Source organism: Cyprinodon tularosa, unplaced genomic scaffold (genome assembly GCF_016077235.1).
Source record: "Cyprinodon tularosa strain WSP-4 unplaced genomic scaffold, ASM1607723v1 ctg471, whole genome shotgun sequence".
Taxonomy (NCBI): Eukaryota; Metazoa; Chordata; class Actinopteri; order Cyprinodontiformes; family Cyprinodontidae; genus Cyprinodon; species Cyprinodon tularosa.
In genome coordinates, this window is record NW_024039198.1 from 917,755 (window position 1) to 934,422 (window position 16,668).

Sequence of the window (16,668 nt, forward strand, 5' to 3'; positions counted from 1 at the left end):
GGAATCCATAAAAATGCAAACCATACTTCAAAAAAAGTTTTGATTGTCAGAAGAAGATATTTTCCAAAAATTTACTTTTTGTGTTGCTACAATCCTGATAAAATAATTGCAAGAAATAAAATAATTAATTGTAATGGGACAAAATGTATAAAGATTGAAGTGGTGTGAATCAGGATGTAGCTTCTGTGGGAATCTTCAATCAATGTTAAAGAAATACAATTGGTGATTTATATAAATAGAGGGGCTTTTATGCAGCCTTGGGTTTCATAAGGAGTTAGCAATAAACACAAACCAGGTTAAGCTAACCGCTTTATCTCACATGATGCGTCTCTGCTGAGCTGTATACACATGCTCAATATAAACAGCAATTACTATTGTTGAAAATTAAACACCGCCGCCCTTTGTTAGTGGGCAATTAAACTGAACTTTTATGACAAGTTAGATCCCCGCTCTAATTCCAAAATGAGACAAAAAACATAAACAGATTGGTGAAACCCCCCAGCGGATCTTTGATGACACCTGCCTTACGTAGTGAGGGTGGAGGCTTGTTCTCCCCATAGACGGAGCCAATCTGCAGCCTTTCTGACAGGGAATATATGCTCTCAGTGGTGATGTATGAGAGCAGAGGGCCATCAATGACCCCGAGTTAACAGTAGATTAACCCATTCCCAGGGTAAGGCCAGGCTGGCTCTTAAAGTCTGACCCCTGTCCTCCAACAGCACCACATGGGGCCTCTTTTGCTTCTAAGCTCCGGAGCATGCCACAGTGCATCCACACAGCAACCCTTCACTAAATTGTATGCACTCCCTTTCCCCTTGTTCTCCAGGCCCAAGTGTCCAGTTAGAGTGTCCTCTCAGGGGGAGGCTGAACTAAAGCTGGAGGTAACTTGGACTGTCGCTGTCTCCAGCATCTTAGTGCTAGAAAATTTGTAGCCTCCCCCCGGGTGTTTCTTTGGAAGTGTCAGCTGTGGGGCCCCTGATGAGAGATTTGTTGATATGATAACTCGATTATAGCTCAGAGTAGATGTCATCTTGGCAGAGAGCCAGTCAGCCGCACCCAGGGAGCCACTGGCGATTCTCCTTAACCTCTCCTCAGGAGGCAGCAATTAGAGGTAGTAATTGGTGAATTAACGACATTGCTACATGTTTTCTCTGGTTCCTCTCACTTTTTGTGGCCTGTGGATGGAACTGAAGCCAAGTGGATGAAGACCTGAGTGCATAACTTTTGCTTTTTTGAAATCTTTCCACCCACTGTGAAAATGTCTTGCGGATGAGAAGGTTGCTGCCTTTTCTCATTTCTTTCTGTTGCTTTCTTTTATGTGGCTGCATGCCTGGAGTTCAGAGGGGGGTAATGCAATTAATGTGGCCAAGGCCAGCAATTCAAAACCTGGTCTTTTCATCTCCAAGATTTGCATCATAAAACGTCACCAGACAGCCGAAGGTCCTCTGATGTTTTAGACTTTTAGAAATATTAGGACTGAAGCATTTTCAGACAAGGCCATTACCTCGACAGCATAGCATCGTCTTTGTGTTCAGGGGAAAATGGTGCATGACAACTCAATGTCAGCTGACTGCAAAATGCAAGCTGAGTCTCTCAGAGATTTAAACATTCATTTTCACCTCTACAGTTTGGTCCTAGTTTGAACGATGTGAGGTTATTTGCCTATGCAGTGAGAGAAATGTCACACAAACTGTAAAAATAAAAATAACATATAACCCTTATTTTATTGTTTTCAGACTCCCTAAAACTCACTTCCAACTTTTTAAAAGTAGGCCAAATTGGATAATGGCTTTTTTATTTTTATTTATATTTTAGGTCGGTCTTATGTTGTAATACAACAGAGAGGTGCAAATGCATAAATCTGCAGTAAATACAAAAGTACTGCAAAAACAAACATGCGACTCGTAATCACAAAAATGATACCAAAAAAATAAATAAAATTAAACGAACAAACAATACACATGCAGAAGAGAAAGAGAAAAAGAATGATGCAATGTCAGAAAATGTAGACCAGCAAAGTGTAATTACATAAATGATACCACTAGAGAAAAATCGTAAGTAGCAAAAACAAAAGAAAGTTAAGTAAAGCTGCAAAAAAGCTAAGACAAATAAAAGGATTAGAATAAAAATATTATTTTATTTCTATCCCCCAAAATGTTCTCTGTCCCCTTATATGTTTTTGCTAGGGGTACAAAGACATCCGTTCATCGTAAGTTTTATGTTCCTGTCCGATATAAGTTCATGATTGTCGCCCCCTAGTGATCTGCAATACCTATGTAAAACTGAGCTAGATTGCAGTTTTCCTTAACCTACAGTTAATTTTGCTAACTGCGGCATTTTCCTTTAAATACATATTGAGTATTTTATCATCACAATCTAATATGCATTTCTGACAGGTTTGTGTTTGCAACATTTTTGCACTTTGGTGCTCTCTATTTCCTTCGATAGCAAATGTTTTTGTGCAGTGGGCTTTTTTTTGTGTCTGCAGTACTTTTTCAATTTGCTGCTCATTTATGTATTTACAGGGCATTTGCACTCCTTGGCTACTGCAGTTACTAAACTTTCAACCTAATTTATGGTAAAAATGAACAGAGTTTGTCATTTTAAAATAAATTACATTGTTGGGCACCACTTAATTAGTAGTCAATAATAGTCCATCAGCTCACAGTCTCTGGCAGTCTATTGTTGAATAGGTAGCTGGCCTGGTGTGGTAATATAGAACAACTTGTACACAAAAAAAAAACAAAAAGAAATTTCATTTAAAACAGCTCTACACAATTTCATTTTTCTTAAAGTGCAGCCTTGAAAACAGTAATAAATACATAAAAAATAGTAATATAAACATATGACTGTATATTTACAGTTCTAACATAATTTTTTTCATCAGGTTTTTTTTTTTATTTAGTTAATCAGGAAGACTGAATTTCACATGTGTAGAATAATACATTTAAAAGGCTAAAATTCTATTTCGTTTCAGCTTTTCTTTTTATTGTTGAATTCTATTTCTTCAAATCTATTTACAGTGTCATCTCTTGATGATTTTACTGCAGCTGCACCTCCCCCGTATTCACAGTCCCCCAAAGTCATATAAGCACAAACCTAATGTACCATGGAAATCAAAATAGGGCCCCTTTTTCTTTTTAGGAGAAACTTAAATCACTCAAATATACTATTTGGTTTTATAGTATAATTGACATGCTGCTTGCAAGAAATTGTGTAAATAGTTTTGAGGATGCTACATAAAGACTTTTATACAAAAATGTAACAGAAAGTTGACTAAAACTCTTTATAGAGCACAGCGGGGCACAAAATCAAACAACCCCAGAAGGTTTATTTTATTTGTAAAACATAATTTTTTTCTTTTAGATTTTCACATTTTAGAACTGTATGACTCCTTGTATTGAATGAAATCTTTTTTTTTATTTTAACAGAGTGGTGCATCTTTTCCCTTCTCTTATTAAGCTGTTATATTTTCTTCATGTTTTAGCTGCTCTTTTTAATATTTCTTGGCCTCTTCAGTCATCTTCCACCACTTCACTCCACAGAGCTTGTCCTCCCTGCTGACCCCTGACCCTTCACTATGGGTTTACTCAGACATACTCAAGGTGTAACCATCTGTGCCCCCGCCCTCTCCCCCTTCATTTCTCCAAAAACAAGCTGCCCGTGTCCACAGCCTCTGGGCTGGAAAAGTTGCTTACAGTGGACTGTTTGTTTTGCTTTGTAAATGTCTAACCGAAGGAGAAATGTTAGAGGAGAGGGACTGAAGGACACTGTTTCTTTTTCTCTTTCTATTTTAAAGAAGATTTTGTTCCAGTGAGCAACAGATTTCTGCTACTATAACTTTTAACACAGTGAGCTTTGATGCTTTATGTATTCAAAACAAGGCAAGTTCTGTTTGAAGGGATCTTTTGTGATGTGAACTTCAGGGTGGCTAAGAACATGCATCTGTTCCTTTTGACGAGTTTAACTTATTGTTTATCTGGAAACTTTACATAATGAAATATCAAAATACTTCAGATTCTATTTTTTGTTTTGTCTTGATGAGAAATACGCTTGTATGAAGATTGGAACATCAGTTCAGAATTAGGCCTGTGTTGTGGTGATGCATCATCTCTTTAGTTTACCAGTATGATTAATTTAAAGAGAAAGATTTTATTTTCCTTTTCATAGCTGTAATTGTGGGACAGTTTGCATGAGTTTTTGATTAACTGCCAGCAAATGTGATAGGATGAACAATGTTTTTCCTTAGCTGATTAAAGAAGCCATCATCCCCCACCTGTTGCTGTTTCTGCTATTTTGTCGGGTGAAAGAAGGGTCCAACCTTTATCAAAAGGCTTAAAGCTACAGTGTGTAATAATTACAGGGATATACAGTCAGAAATGTAATATATTATACATAACTATGTTATTTATCATCATCTACGAGCTCAGCCTCTTAACCTTAATATTTGCGTTACCTTAAAATTCGTCATTTATAATTAGATAGGAGCGGGTGTCGCAGCCATGGAGGCAGACATCTTTGCGCTACGGCAGCGCAGAGCCAACAAACTAGCGATTGCGAGATCGCCCATTACAATAACATGCTGCGTGATGAAGCTGTTGCTCTCCAGTATACTTATTCAGCAACGTCCCTGACGTTTCACAGGTAATGATTCAGTAATTTTCTGTAAAATAATTTTCTGGATATATACCTCGGTTACTTCTCTCCGGCTCCTTTGGAGATCTTCAAGCCTTTCCTCCTCTGCTCTAGTCACCCCGCTGGCACCTCTCCCTCGCCTGGCCCTGGCTGCACGCCCACCCCGGCCTCTCTGCCCTCTTCCTCGCCCTCTTCCTCGCCTTGTAACCCCCGTGCCACAAACAAGACTTAAACGGGGAATATATATTATATATATATTCTTCCAGCAAACACAATCTCGCTGTTAAACTTATGACTACAATTACTTCGTCTGTTTATACCACCATGCAAAGCAGCTCACCAAAACGTCACAACGATGTAGAAAAAATAACGGGTATATTTATTATCTTAAGTCTACATGAAATCTATACCTTACACAGACTAATGAAATACTATCTGTAAAATTATCTATGTAAACAAACCTCATCACTTGAGAAGGTAGGTGATGCGGACGTCGTGGAAGACATTTTGTCCCGTAACGCTCGCCGTACTGTTGGGGGGGGAGAAGCGGTGGGGGGGAGATGTTCATGTTGCTGCAGTCTGCAGTCTGGACGTTAGATGTTGCTGAAAATTACACACTGTAGCTTTAAAAGAAAGGAACACAAGAGCTTAAACTTAAGGTTGCATAGCTAAAGATGTTGTTATAACAGAAAAAAAATATATAAACCTATAGTGATCTCATCACTTTAATTTTAACTGGTAAAATATGGTGTTGATATACTACATCACTATAGTCCAGACTTCTGTGCACTAATTGAACTTCAGGTTTCGATTTAATTTAGCTGGTGAAGCCTTGAAATATCTTTATGATCTGCTGAAACACTTCTCTCATGGTCAATCTTTAACTTATGGGGACTGATCTTTTTTCTCTGTGGGACCGAGACTTGGAGTGACTTCCTGTGTCTAGTTGCTAGATAGATGCTATTTGGGTTAACTGGAAGCATTTTTCTTTAGAGTGGCTTAATTTCAAAGACTGATTTTAAATTTTTACTTCTTAGAATTTATACTATTAGATGAAGTACATATGTTGTTTTAGTCCCTTTTATTCAGTATGATTCATTTTCTTCTTTTTTTCTTAAAAACTCTGTATGGGGCCTACTAACTAACAGATACAGAAATGTTTTTATGCAGTAATATTAAATAACTTGTAAAATTCTGAAAGGCATGGTATATTTTTCAGCAAAATTAACATATTACTATTGAATGAATCTCAGCCCATCCATTAATCAATGAGTTACATGTGGCAACTTTTATTTCAGGGCAGATATGATGTTGGTAATGTGAAGTAAGATTTAAAGAAGTTCCTCCAAGCAGTTTATCATTGTTAGTGTATTTTTTCCCCCTAAACTGTCTCCAGTGTGTGCTGCATCAGTTTAATCTCTTTATTATAATTGTAGTCCAGCTGATTTGTCATACATCAAATGCTGTGCACTTGAAAAAGACTTCAACATGTCAACAGCTCTACCACTAGAGCCTCCTTCACATGAGAAATTCCCTCCTTTGGTCTGCAGACATTTAACTGTCACTGGAGGTAGACTGTTAAACTAAGGAAGATCTTCTGAGGGGAATTCAGTGACGTCCGTGCGGTTTGAATCCCTTCTGGCGATCAGTGAACAAATCAACAGCTTGGCCAGCTAACGCATATCCCAAAGCTTTCACAGATGGTGCTGTGGTGTCCTCACACTCAGGATGTTCTCTAACGCTCATGACTCACTTTGTAGTAATGACACCACATAAAAAAAATGAATTGGCTTTCTAACTCATTTAGAGGTGGTTTCATTCACATTTAACAATTCCTTTTCAAGAGGAACCAGTTTTAAAAAAAAAACGCTTAAGATGAGTCAGACATGGGTTAAAATGTTTGTTTTGTAGCCCATGATCTTAATCTGAGTGACTTTGATTAGCTGATTACTTTAGATAGAGAAATGCTTCCATCTAGTGGATAATCATTGCTCTATCTTGAACAGTTTACTTGATTTTTTAAAACCTCCAGCTGTTGTCTAGATTCTGTAAGTGCTCTGAATGCCTGCATAGATAAAACAAATAATTACATATCTCTTAACCTGTTTGATTTGTCTATATGGAAGAAATATTGAAATACTTATTACTAATTAGGGAGATCTTTTCATTTCATTTAAAACATGAGTGTGTAGATGAGTAGATGAGTGGAAACCAATAATCTATGATTCGAAAGGATGGATGATGACGTTTTTTCTGCTTTAATGACAGCTATGATGCATATAGTCATTTACTCTCTTAACCTGTGCCCCCTTTCTTCATTTTGTTATGATGTTATTGTAAAAACAGGAATGAGCTGAATAGAGGAAGGAATACAATGCATGTGAGCAGTTTTCAAATTTACATGGATTCTGTCTCTATAAGTTATTCCTAGATTTGACTGAACGCTCCTAAGGCACTAATTCACTTTGATCTAAACCATTAAAATAAAGTCCTGGTACTTTCTCACTGCTGAAGAAAAGCCTCCCCATAGCATGATGCTGCCCCCACCATGTTCCACAGTGGATATGGTTTAGTCAAAGACGTGTAGTTTAGTGCTGTACCGTTTTACATAAAGATAAATAGTTATTTATTTTTCATTTAGTAAATAAACCACAAAATGGAGAATGACGTTTTATGATAAAGTCACTTTGAGGAATATCACTTTTACTGGATTCTATTTAGGAGAATCTAAGTAAAAATAAAGGGGCTAACAGTGATTGCAAAACTCACTGCCCTAAATTAGAACATCTATGTCTTAATACGGGTGAAAAGTTGTCAGGGATGTAGGAATGAGTCAATACAGTCACATTTTGACTGATGGAGCTGGGAAAATTACATGTTTAAACTTTCTTTTTAACAACCATATCAACTGAAGCTAAATGTTTGTGGGGACAGCTGGAGACAGAACTAGTCCTACTTAAATGTTTCAGACTGTTTTTGAAAAAACGTTTAGAGTTTCGATGTAAACCTTTTTTAAACTGCCAAAGCCTGTTTGAAATATTACACCCAGTATTCCCAGCTGGTGTTTTGTCTAAAAGCAGGGCACCAACACATTGTTTCGTTTCCGGTGTTGCATTAGCTTTTCTCACGATGATAGAGAGCATATTTTGCTTCAGGGATTTAAAGCACAGGCTGTTTCTGCTGCTTTTTGGAGTCTTGTGTGTGAGTTAGTAACCCTTCCTTTAAATCAACTAAATATTATTGGGAGCTTTTAAGTTAAAATAAATGTACTCATGTGGCTAATTTGGGTCCAAACTACCCGTGTGAAACAAACGAGTGAAAGATGTCCCAGTTTCCACATCCCAGCTAAGCAGCTTTTGGTTTAGAATATCTTAAATCATGATTTTATCACTTAATTTTAACAGTTTTATCAAAGAAAAGTTACTCAAGCAAAGCCTCGATATCTCTTTTTTTACATATAGCTCAGAAGTTTGTTTCAGTTTTCCTGAAGTTAATTAATTACAAAAGTAAATCCATGTCTGACATTGTGAGATTCTGTGAGAAATCAACATAACTAGATAGTAATAATGTTTACTTGATACTTCTGTGTTTTACTCAACCTTAAAATTATACAAAGGAAAGAAGGAATAAATTAGTCCCTACACTCAAAGAAAATTTTCTTACCATTCAAGATACCTAAAGTAACTGGTTCCAGAATTATTTTGTAATATTTAATTTATGTAACACAATATGTATGAACATTTTATGTATGATGCTAAGTAACCTAAAATTCTTGAGCTCACCATAAGGCCGTCTTGTGAGCTTACATATATAGTCTTCCAAGTGAACTCAAGAATTTTAGGTTACTTTGCAATGATCATGAAAATTGGTCCTTGCTAAAATTACTTCCTTTATTTGTAAATTAATTAACTATTTTTGCCAGGGAAGGAGCCAGTTATCTTGATGTGATCCATGATCACAGGCAGCTCTAGAATTTAGTTTGACCATGTGACATACATGAAAGTTTGTTAACAAAAACTGTTTGTGCTCTTAAAATAAATGCAATTAAGTTAATAAATCCAATTCATTTGTTATTGAGTTATCTGTCAGGGAACTCTGTTTACGTTTATTTTTGGTTTCTTTGTTGTTCTGTGTTTTCCTGTCATTTCTTTAGTTGCTCTCTGTTGCCCCCTTGTGCCTATTCCTTCCCCTTGGCTCCCTCCTAGTTAGTCCTATTCACACCTGCTCCATATTAGCTTGTTAGCCCGTCCTTTGTTCTGTTTCCTTTATATACACCACAGTTCATGTTTGCTGGTTTGTTGTTATTTTGTTGCTTCTCTTGCCCCACACGTGTGTTTTGCTTGACATTTATTGGATTTTGTTTGGTTTTCATTATTTTGGATTTTTGCCTCTGTTACCTTGGACTTTCAATTAAATCAGCAAAATCATGTCTGCCTACTAGTGATGGGTTAATGAGGCATCTTGAAGCGTTTTGACACATTGCCAAACTCTATTGATACTGCGTTGATGCTGTCTCACAGAATAGTGATATCTGCTGGACCTTTAAATACACTACAGGCAGCTTATATGACAGAATAAACTAAATTGATTTGATTACCAAGAACAATGACATAGTGGAAATTATTGTAGGTTATATTGTAATATCTCATATCTATGTTAAAAATGAAAAAAAAAAAAATCTTGGATATTTTTAGATGCAGCCATTAAATTATGTGAGCATATATCATAACATAAGAATTTAGGGGAAAATGTTAATGAGCATGACTGTGTACTAGGATTCTAAATCATATTTTTAAAAGTTTAAGTACAGGAAAACGCTAAATAAACTAAGAGTCACTTTGAAATTAACTTTAATTCAGATAAGTTGAGACATAACTGAGAGGAAGAGTATGACACAACGAGGAAATTAAAATCAAAACACAACAGAAAAAGATGAACATAACTTAAATAAATGCGGGGAAAAATATAGGTCAACAGAAACCCAAACCAATCAAACATATTTAAATTTGGTGTATGTAATAATTTCCTTAAAAAAACAAGAAAAAAAAAAACGTGTTGAATAGACTCAATAAATTCCCACCATTCAGATAAATCTGGAATTGGTTCAGGTAACAAGAATGAATTGGATGGAAAAAATGCCACTAATTAATTTGAGTTAATCCAATGAATTATTTTTATGAGTGTATTCAAAAACCTCCTCTCATTCAGAGAATTAAGCATTTTCCAGTTCCTGGTTACTAAAAGCGTCTAAAAACCAGGCGTCATTAAGTGAGGTGAAAACACACTATAATGTTTTCTTTGCCACAGCTATGAACTGTAATGAGTAGACACAGTGGAGACAGGATATTAATTAAAAAACGTATCCTATTATTGATACATTCATTAAGGGTTTTATATGAAAAGGTTATAAAAACTATTCTTTAAATATCCAACCCTTTATTCACAGCAGTGCACACACGGCTTTAGATGCCACCAGACAGCATGATGGAGAGTAATGCTCAGAGAAAAAGAAGAAGCCATGAAGAAGCTGTTATAAAACAAGAAAATAACAGCTGAAGCACTAAATGAAAAAAAAAAGAAATCCTTGCTGAGCCCTCTCTAATAGTTCTTTAAAAGAAGGCCAACAAGAAGAAAAACTAACTAAAAAGTATTCTTTAATAAAGATTTACATGGGTGGGAAAAAATAACTAAAGCTTTTTTATAAAAAAAAAAAATAGAAATTTAAAGGCTTTTGTGTAAAGCCTCAGAAAATCTGATGTTCTTGTTTTCTATTACGTCACAAGAGGGCAGAAAAATACAATATTTCATGAATGCCCTCCAAGTCAATGCCGGAATGCTCCAGCGTTGATTACATTTTTGGTCATAACAAAGAAAGGATGTTTGTTTTCAACCCTCCATAGTGCTGCAGCTCTCACTGCATGAAAAGTGGGACTTTCTTCAATATGCGGCACTGTAGATTGTCGTGGAACTTCAGGTTAGCTGCAGTTTACGGCAATTTGCAGGCTTCGCCGAAAACTCCCGTAAATTGTCAGAAATTGACGTGGACTTTCTTAGGCAGTGTTCCCCCCATGCCTCCCCCCCATGGAATTCTAGGGGAGGCTTTAACATGTAAATGAACATGCTGTGAGCTATACAAATGCAAATCAGGGTTGCAGGGGGGGGGGTTTACTCAAAGTGACATTTTTCTAAAAGGTAAGAAAATCTCTGATACAAAGAGATCAGGCTCAGTATAGACTCTTACATTTTAGCTTGAATTGATTTATTTAATTAAAGTATAGAGACCAAAACAGATCTTTAGCTGACAGAGCAATACATTTAGAGCAGTAATTATTATTTTTTTTAATTTGCATTTAAGATAAAAAATAAAATGTTGTCTGTCAATATGCTCAATTCACAATTACTTAAGTGGAAAAGGTTCAAGAAATGAGTCTGAGATGATTCACTTTATAACATGGCGCATTATCCTGTTGGAAGTAGCCATCAGGAGATTGGTACACTGTGGTCATAAGGTCCGGCCAGGTCAAGATCCGCAATTGCAATCGCACCAAACAGGAAAAAGAACATCGACAAATTCCGGTTCGTCAAATTAAAATATAGCAGCAACAGATCGGTGACTAGAAATTATAGCACAATTCTTATATAAAAAAAAAAAATCTAACACCGTTTATTTAAATGATTGGATCCAAACTATTGGTTATTCACCAACGAGGAAGCAGATTTCTCATCTCCATCAAAATATTTATTTAATACCGAGGGACTTAAACTTTAATCAAATCCATTCAAAAGAAACTTCTTATTACAGGAATGAAAAGAGATGCTGAGTTTGGGAGTATAGAACAAGTTCATTCAAAAAAAGCAGTTTTGAATTATCCTTATCCCCGTTACAAAAATCTACAAATATATATATATATATATATATATATATATATATATATATATATATATATATATATATATATATATATATATATATATATATATATATATATATATATATATATATTTGGGCAGAAACTGAACATATGCTGGATGATGGTGGGATTTTTTTAATATGTCATATTAAATTAAGCGCTAACAGGGTTCATACAGGAATGAGTGACTCTAATTTAATGCTATTTTAATGCTATTAGAAATGATTTTAATGCCATCAACAAGAACCATGTACACAAGTTATTAGTGTACATGAAATATGAAGGAGCTGTAAGCACAGTTCCATGACTCCTGTATGTATGTAAACACACACACACACATATATATGTATATATATATCCTCTAGCTTTTTCTCCGCCAGCAGCGATATAATATATCTGACGAAATTGTTTTTATAAGCATTTTTTATTAAAGAATTATAAATACTTCGATAAACATATTTAAATAATTTTAGTGCCAATTAAGGCCTTGATTTAAAAAAAAAATGAATGAATTTTTAATTATTTTTATTGATCCACGGAAACCCTGGTTTACCTCACGCATGCTCTCTAAAGCGGAGGATGTATGCAATATGCTTTTCAAATAAAAAACAAAATCCTACTTTAAACATCAAAATGTACGGTTACCTGCTGGAACAAGTGAAAATAGTGAGATATTTAGGTGTGTGGATGGACTATAAATTAAGTTTTGGAGTTCATATTCAGAAATTAATAGAAAAATGCAAAAAAAGAATAAATGTGTTAAGATGCTTGTCAGGAGCTGATTGGGGAGCAAGCTGTCAGTCTTTGAAGATAATTTATTATGCAGTGATTAGGTCAAACATAGATTATGGTAGTATAGTTTATAGCTCTGCGAATAAAACCTTACTTAATAAGATAGAAGTTATACAAAATCAGGCTTTACGTATTTGTTGTGGAGCATTTAGATCATCTCCAGTAGTATCATTACTAGTTGAATTGGGAGAAATGCAACTTGAACAACGAAGGACTCAACTGAGAATGAGATATTGGGCTAGTGTAAAAGGACATAAAGAAAATCATCCGGTCAGACTTCTTCTGAAAGATTGTTGGGAATATGAATATAACGAAATAAAAAGCTTTGGATGGGTAGTAAAGAAAGAGGCAAGCAGTTTGAATTTGAAAGATTATGTAATAACCCCAACTGTTCCAATACCGGCAATTCCCCCTTGGATGTTTTCTACACCAGTGATCGATTTACAAATACAAAAAATAATGAATAATTGGGGGAAAAATACACCAACTGATATCATAGTACAACAACATTTAAGTAAAGAATATTATTCAGTTCTACAGGTATATACAGATGGGTCTAAGGAGCCAGAGTCTGGAAGAACAGCAGCAGCAGTATACATTCCGACATTCAAAATAAAAATTGCAAAAAGAATATCTAATCATGTGTCAGTATTTACAACTGAAGTATTAGCTATCATATTAGCACTACAGTGGATCGAAGAAGTTCAACCACTAAGAACTGTAATATGTACCGACTCAATGGCTACGCTAAATAGTCTTCTAAGTGGAAAATCTGAAACTAGGCAAGATTTAATATTTGAAGTATTGCAAAGTCTATTTAGAATAAGGCAGTTAAAAATACTGGTATACTTTCTCTGGGTGCCAGCACATGTGGGTGTAGATTAAGGTGACCAGATTTCTGAAATCAAATCTGGGGACATTTCTTGCTCGTGGATAAAAATCAATACATCTTATCGAGATGAAATTAGGAAACGGGGACAGTAATGGTTTCATATATTTTTACATAATTATTAATATTTAAACAACAAAAATCAAGTGTAAAAGCCAGGAATGTGCCTTTCCAAACGTTTAGTGTGTCCTAAGATTAATAACATGAATAGTGTTATTAGTAGAAAACTAGAACTGTGTCTCTGGGTTGGGGCAAAGTGGTGGGGGTGGAAGCGGAGGGGTCAAGGGTCATTAGCAGGGCTTTCCAATTTTGTCGGGCCCAAAGAGCTCTGCCGCCTCCTAAGGGGAGAGTGACATGAGGAAAAGAAATTTAGAAAAGTAAATACAAACATTTATTCTATGCCTGTGGCTGTCTGTTGTTTACAGAGTTCCCCCACCTCTTCAAAAAAGTGCAACAAATACTTATTCTGTTTACATCTACTGTACATACCTATAAGAAATATTTTTTTTCTTCATTAACATAAAAAAAACAAGTAGTAGTCAAGCCTGCAGGTAAAGGTTCATATATGTTTCTTACTGTCACCTAGCCACATCAGGGGCCTGTGTGTCTCAAAGTAGCAGGTTCATTTTTCCTACTAACCTGAGTATACAGCCACTCTGTGTTCCACAGCATACTTTGCACACTACATCACTCAATAAGTTAGTTTATCACTCAAATCATGTCAACGCTTTATCACTTGAACTTTATTAATACATATTATACATTTTAAATGTTTGAAACAGAAATATTAACTGAACAGGGTCTGAGGCAGTGGCCCTGGTAATTTGGGTAAAATAATATAAGAGAAGACATAGCAAGTAAAAAGCAAAATAACCTTTTTAAATATCTTAAACAAGTTTAACCATTGAACAGCAGAATAGGCTTAACATCAACACAATGTATATAATCCAAGAATAGTCCATATTTATAAACAGCAATAACATATACATATATAATTTCCCAATGGAAATTCTGACTGTAATTTCTCCTTAAAATGACACTTCCTCTTCTTTGAAAGAGCCATCTGGTCATTCAGTCTTGTCTGTTTTCTTCCCTCTCCACCTTCGCTTTTGTTTCTAGCCCTCTTCTGACTTCTGCCTGCTATCTGCTTTACTCCTCAAAGTAAATTTTTCTCCCTTCTTGTCAACCGTTTTTTCTATCAGAGTTCCTAGTTTCCTCCTCTCTCATTCAATCTCCTTTCTGTCTTTCTATCTTCTTCCTCACTCCTCCAGCATCAATCTTACATTATTCTAAAACAGAGACATTATATAATCAAAATCACCTCCAAAAAAAATTAGGATGTGCAACATGAAAACTTATTATTATTAATATCTCATCTAAATACTAAAAATGCTAATTACCACAATATTAGGAGCTACAAGCAAAAACCACATAATAAATGAACATTAAACAGGTGGTTATCTCTTCCTCCATCATTCTCAGATCATGTAGATCTTGTCTTATTCAGTTCTCCTGTTACTGACTCCTATTTTTTCACAAGGAACTTTCATATATATCCAAACTGAGCAGTAAAAAAGCACACCAAAAACTGGAAGTCTATGCTCATAAATCACAACCATAAATCATCAAAACAAATTGAAATAACTCTACTTATAATAACTATCTGAAATATAAACTAAAGGTCACCTATCCATTCTAAAACATCTTTATACAAACCCTTGTTGATCCCTGGAGAACCAGCGTACCAGATAAGCGCCTTACAAGGAGTTTTCAATCATTTTGCTACATTTTAACCCAGCGTCTTTTTACTCATGCTCAACTCGTGGTCTTGTCTTACTTTTTATTATTGTTTTAACCTGGACACAAACCAAACATTCATCACAAGATCAGCCCGATCAGAATAAAATAAATTGATTAACACACTTACCATCACTCAGCATAGCTCCCCATCAGTTGCCACAGGTTGTAAAAAACGAACTTCCACTTCTTCTTCTTCTTCTGTTTTAAAAGTGATGCGCTCTTCTTCTTTTTTGTGTTTTAATGGCAGCTGACATCCAAAAGGATCATTACCGCCCTTCTAGTGGTGCGCTCTGTTCCTTATCTTTATGTTATCAGCAGCGCAACCAGCTACCGTAATACCTATTTTTGCGCGCAACAGCTCTACCGTAATAACAGTCTACACGCAACATTTTTCGCCTCGGTAAAATCGGGGACATTTCCGGGGACAGCTTTAGCCGGGGACAGGTGGTCCAAAACGGGGACAGTCCCCGGAAATCGGGGACGTCTGGTCACCCTAGTGTAGATGGAAATGAGAAAGCGGACAAGCTAGCAAAGAAAGCATTAAATCATCAGCAAATAGAAATGAATGTATTTTTAAGTAAATCAGAAATGAAAACATTGATTACAATTGAAACTCGAAAGAAATGGCAAACGATATGGAATAATGAGTCAAAAGGAAGACATTTGTATCAGATTCAAAAGTTTATTGGAAAGGAGAGGAAAAGATATGGAAATAGGAAAAAAGATATAATTATTTCAAGGCTAAGAATAGGTCACACAGCATTAAACTACAGTCTTTTTAAAATAGGGAAACATGAAACAGGACATTGTGACAAATGCGGAGATCCAGAAACAGTACAACATATTATTTTTGAGTGTACTGCGTATGTAAGGGAGAGAATGAAGTTCATACAAGAGTTGAGAAAAATAGGGATTAATGGGAATTTAATAAAAGCACTGTTAGGAAACGAGATAAGACAAACAAGAGTTAATGAAATATTATTCAAATATCTAAAAGATACAGGAACAATTAATAGGATTTAGTTATAGGATTCTTTTTTTTTTTTTTTTCGGTATACCGCAGTCTTCCAAAACTGTGCACTCCACACTCCAGATCAGTAGGTGGCGGAAAGGCACCTTTTACGTTGGCCTGCCAATCCGCCAAACAACAGAAGAAGAAGAATGTATGCTTTGCTTTGTGCAGGCGGTCTGGAGCGGAGTATGTGGGATTTCGGGGTAAAACTCCTCTTGGACGCGATGGCGACTCTGCATCGAACAAGACGAACTCAAAGAAGAGAAGCTAGCGGTAAATATATGTTCGAATACTGCCTGCTAAGCTAAAAGCAGCCTAGCCTAAGCTAGGGCTAATAGCAGCCTAGCCTAAAGCTACGGCTAATAGCAGCCTAGCCTAAAGCTACGGCTAATAACAGCCTAGCATAAAGCTACGGCTAATAGTAGCCTTGCAAGAACAAGCTTTATTAAAGTGCATTTTTTGTGATTCACAGGAAGCAGTACGCCGTCATCACAACTCGGAGACTAATTGCAGGCGCTATGAACCGGAGCAAGGGTAAGATTTAAAGAATATGCTTTCATTCTGCGGTAAAAGGCAATGGATACGGATGGATACTGATCATAGCTGTACATTTTGTTTTCACAGAATAC

At 35.8% G+C, this 16,668-nt stretch overlaps 1 protein-coding gene across 1 annotated transcript; it reads left to right on the forward strand.

The window, feature by feature from the left end:
• Nucleotides 1–12,247: 12,247 nt before the first annotated feature.
• Nucleotides 12,248–15,861, forward strand: LOC119794224 (the record flags this gene model as incomplete). The annotated part of the gene is made up of 2 exons (XM_038301681.1): nt 12,248–13,218; nt 15,530–15,861. Coding segments are annotated over exons 1-2 (1,020 nt in total), but the record flags the coding sequence as incomplete, so codon positions are not given.
• Between the last annotated feature and the right edge of the window lie 807 nt (nt 15,862–16,668).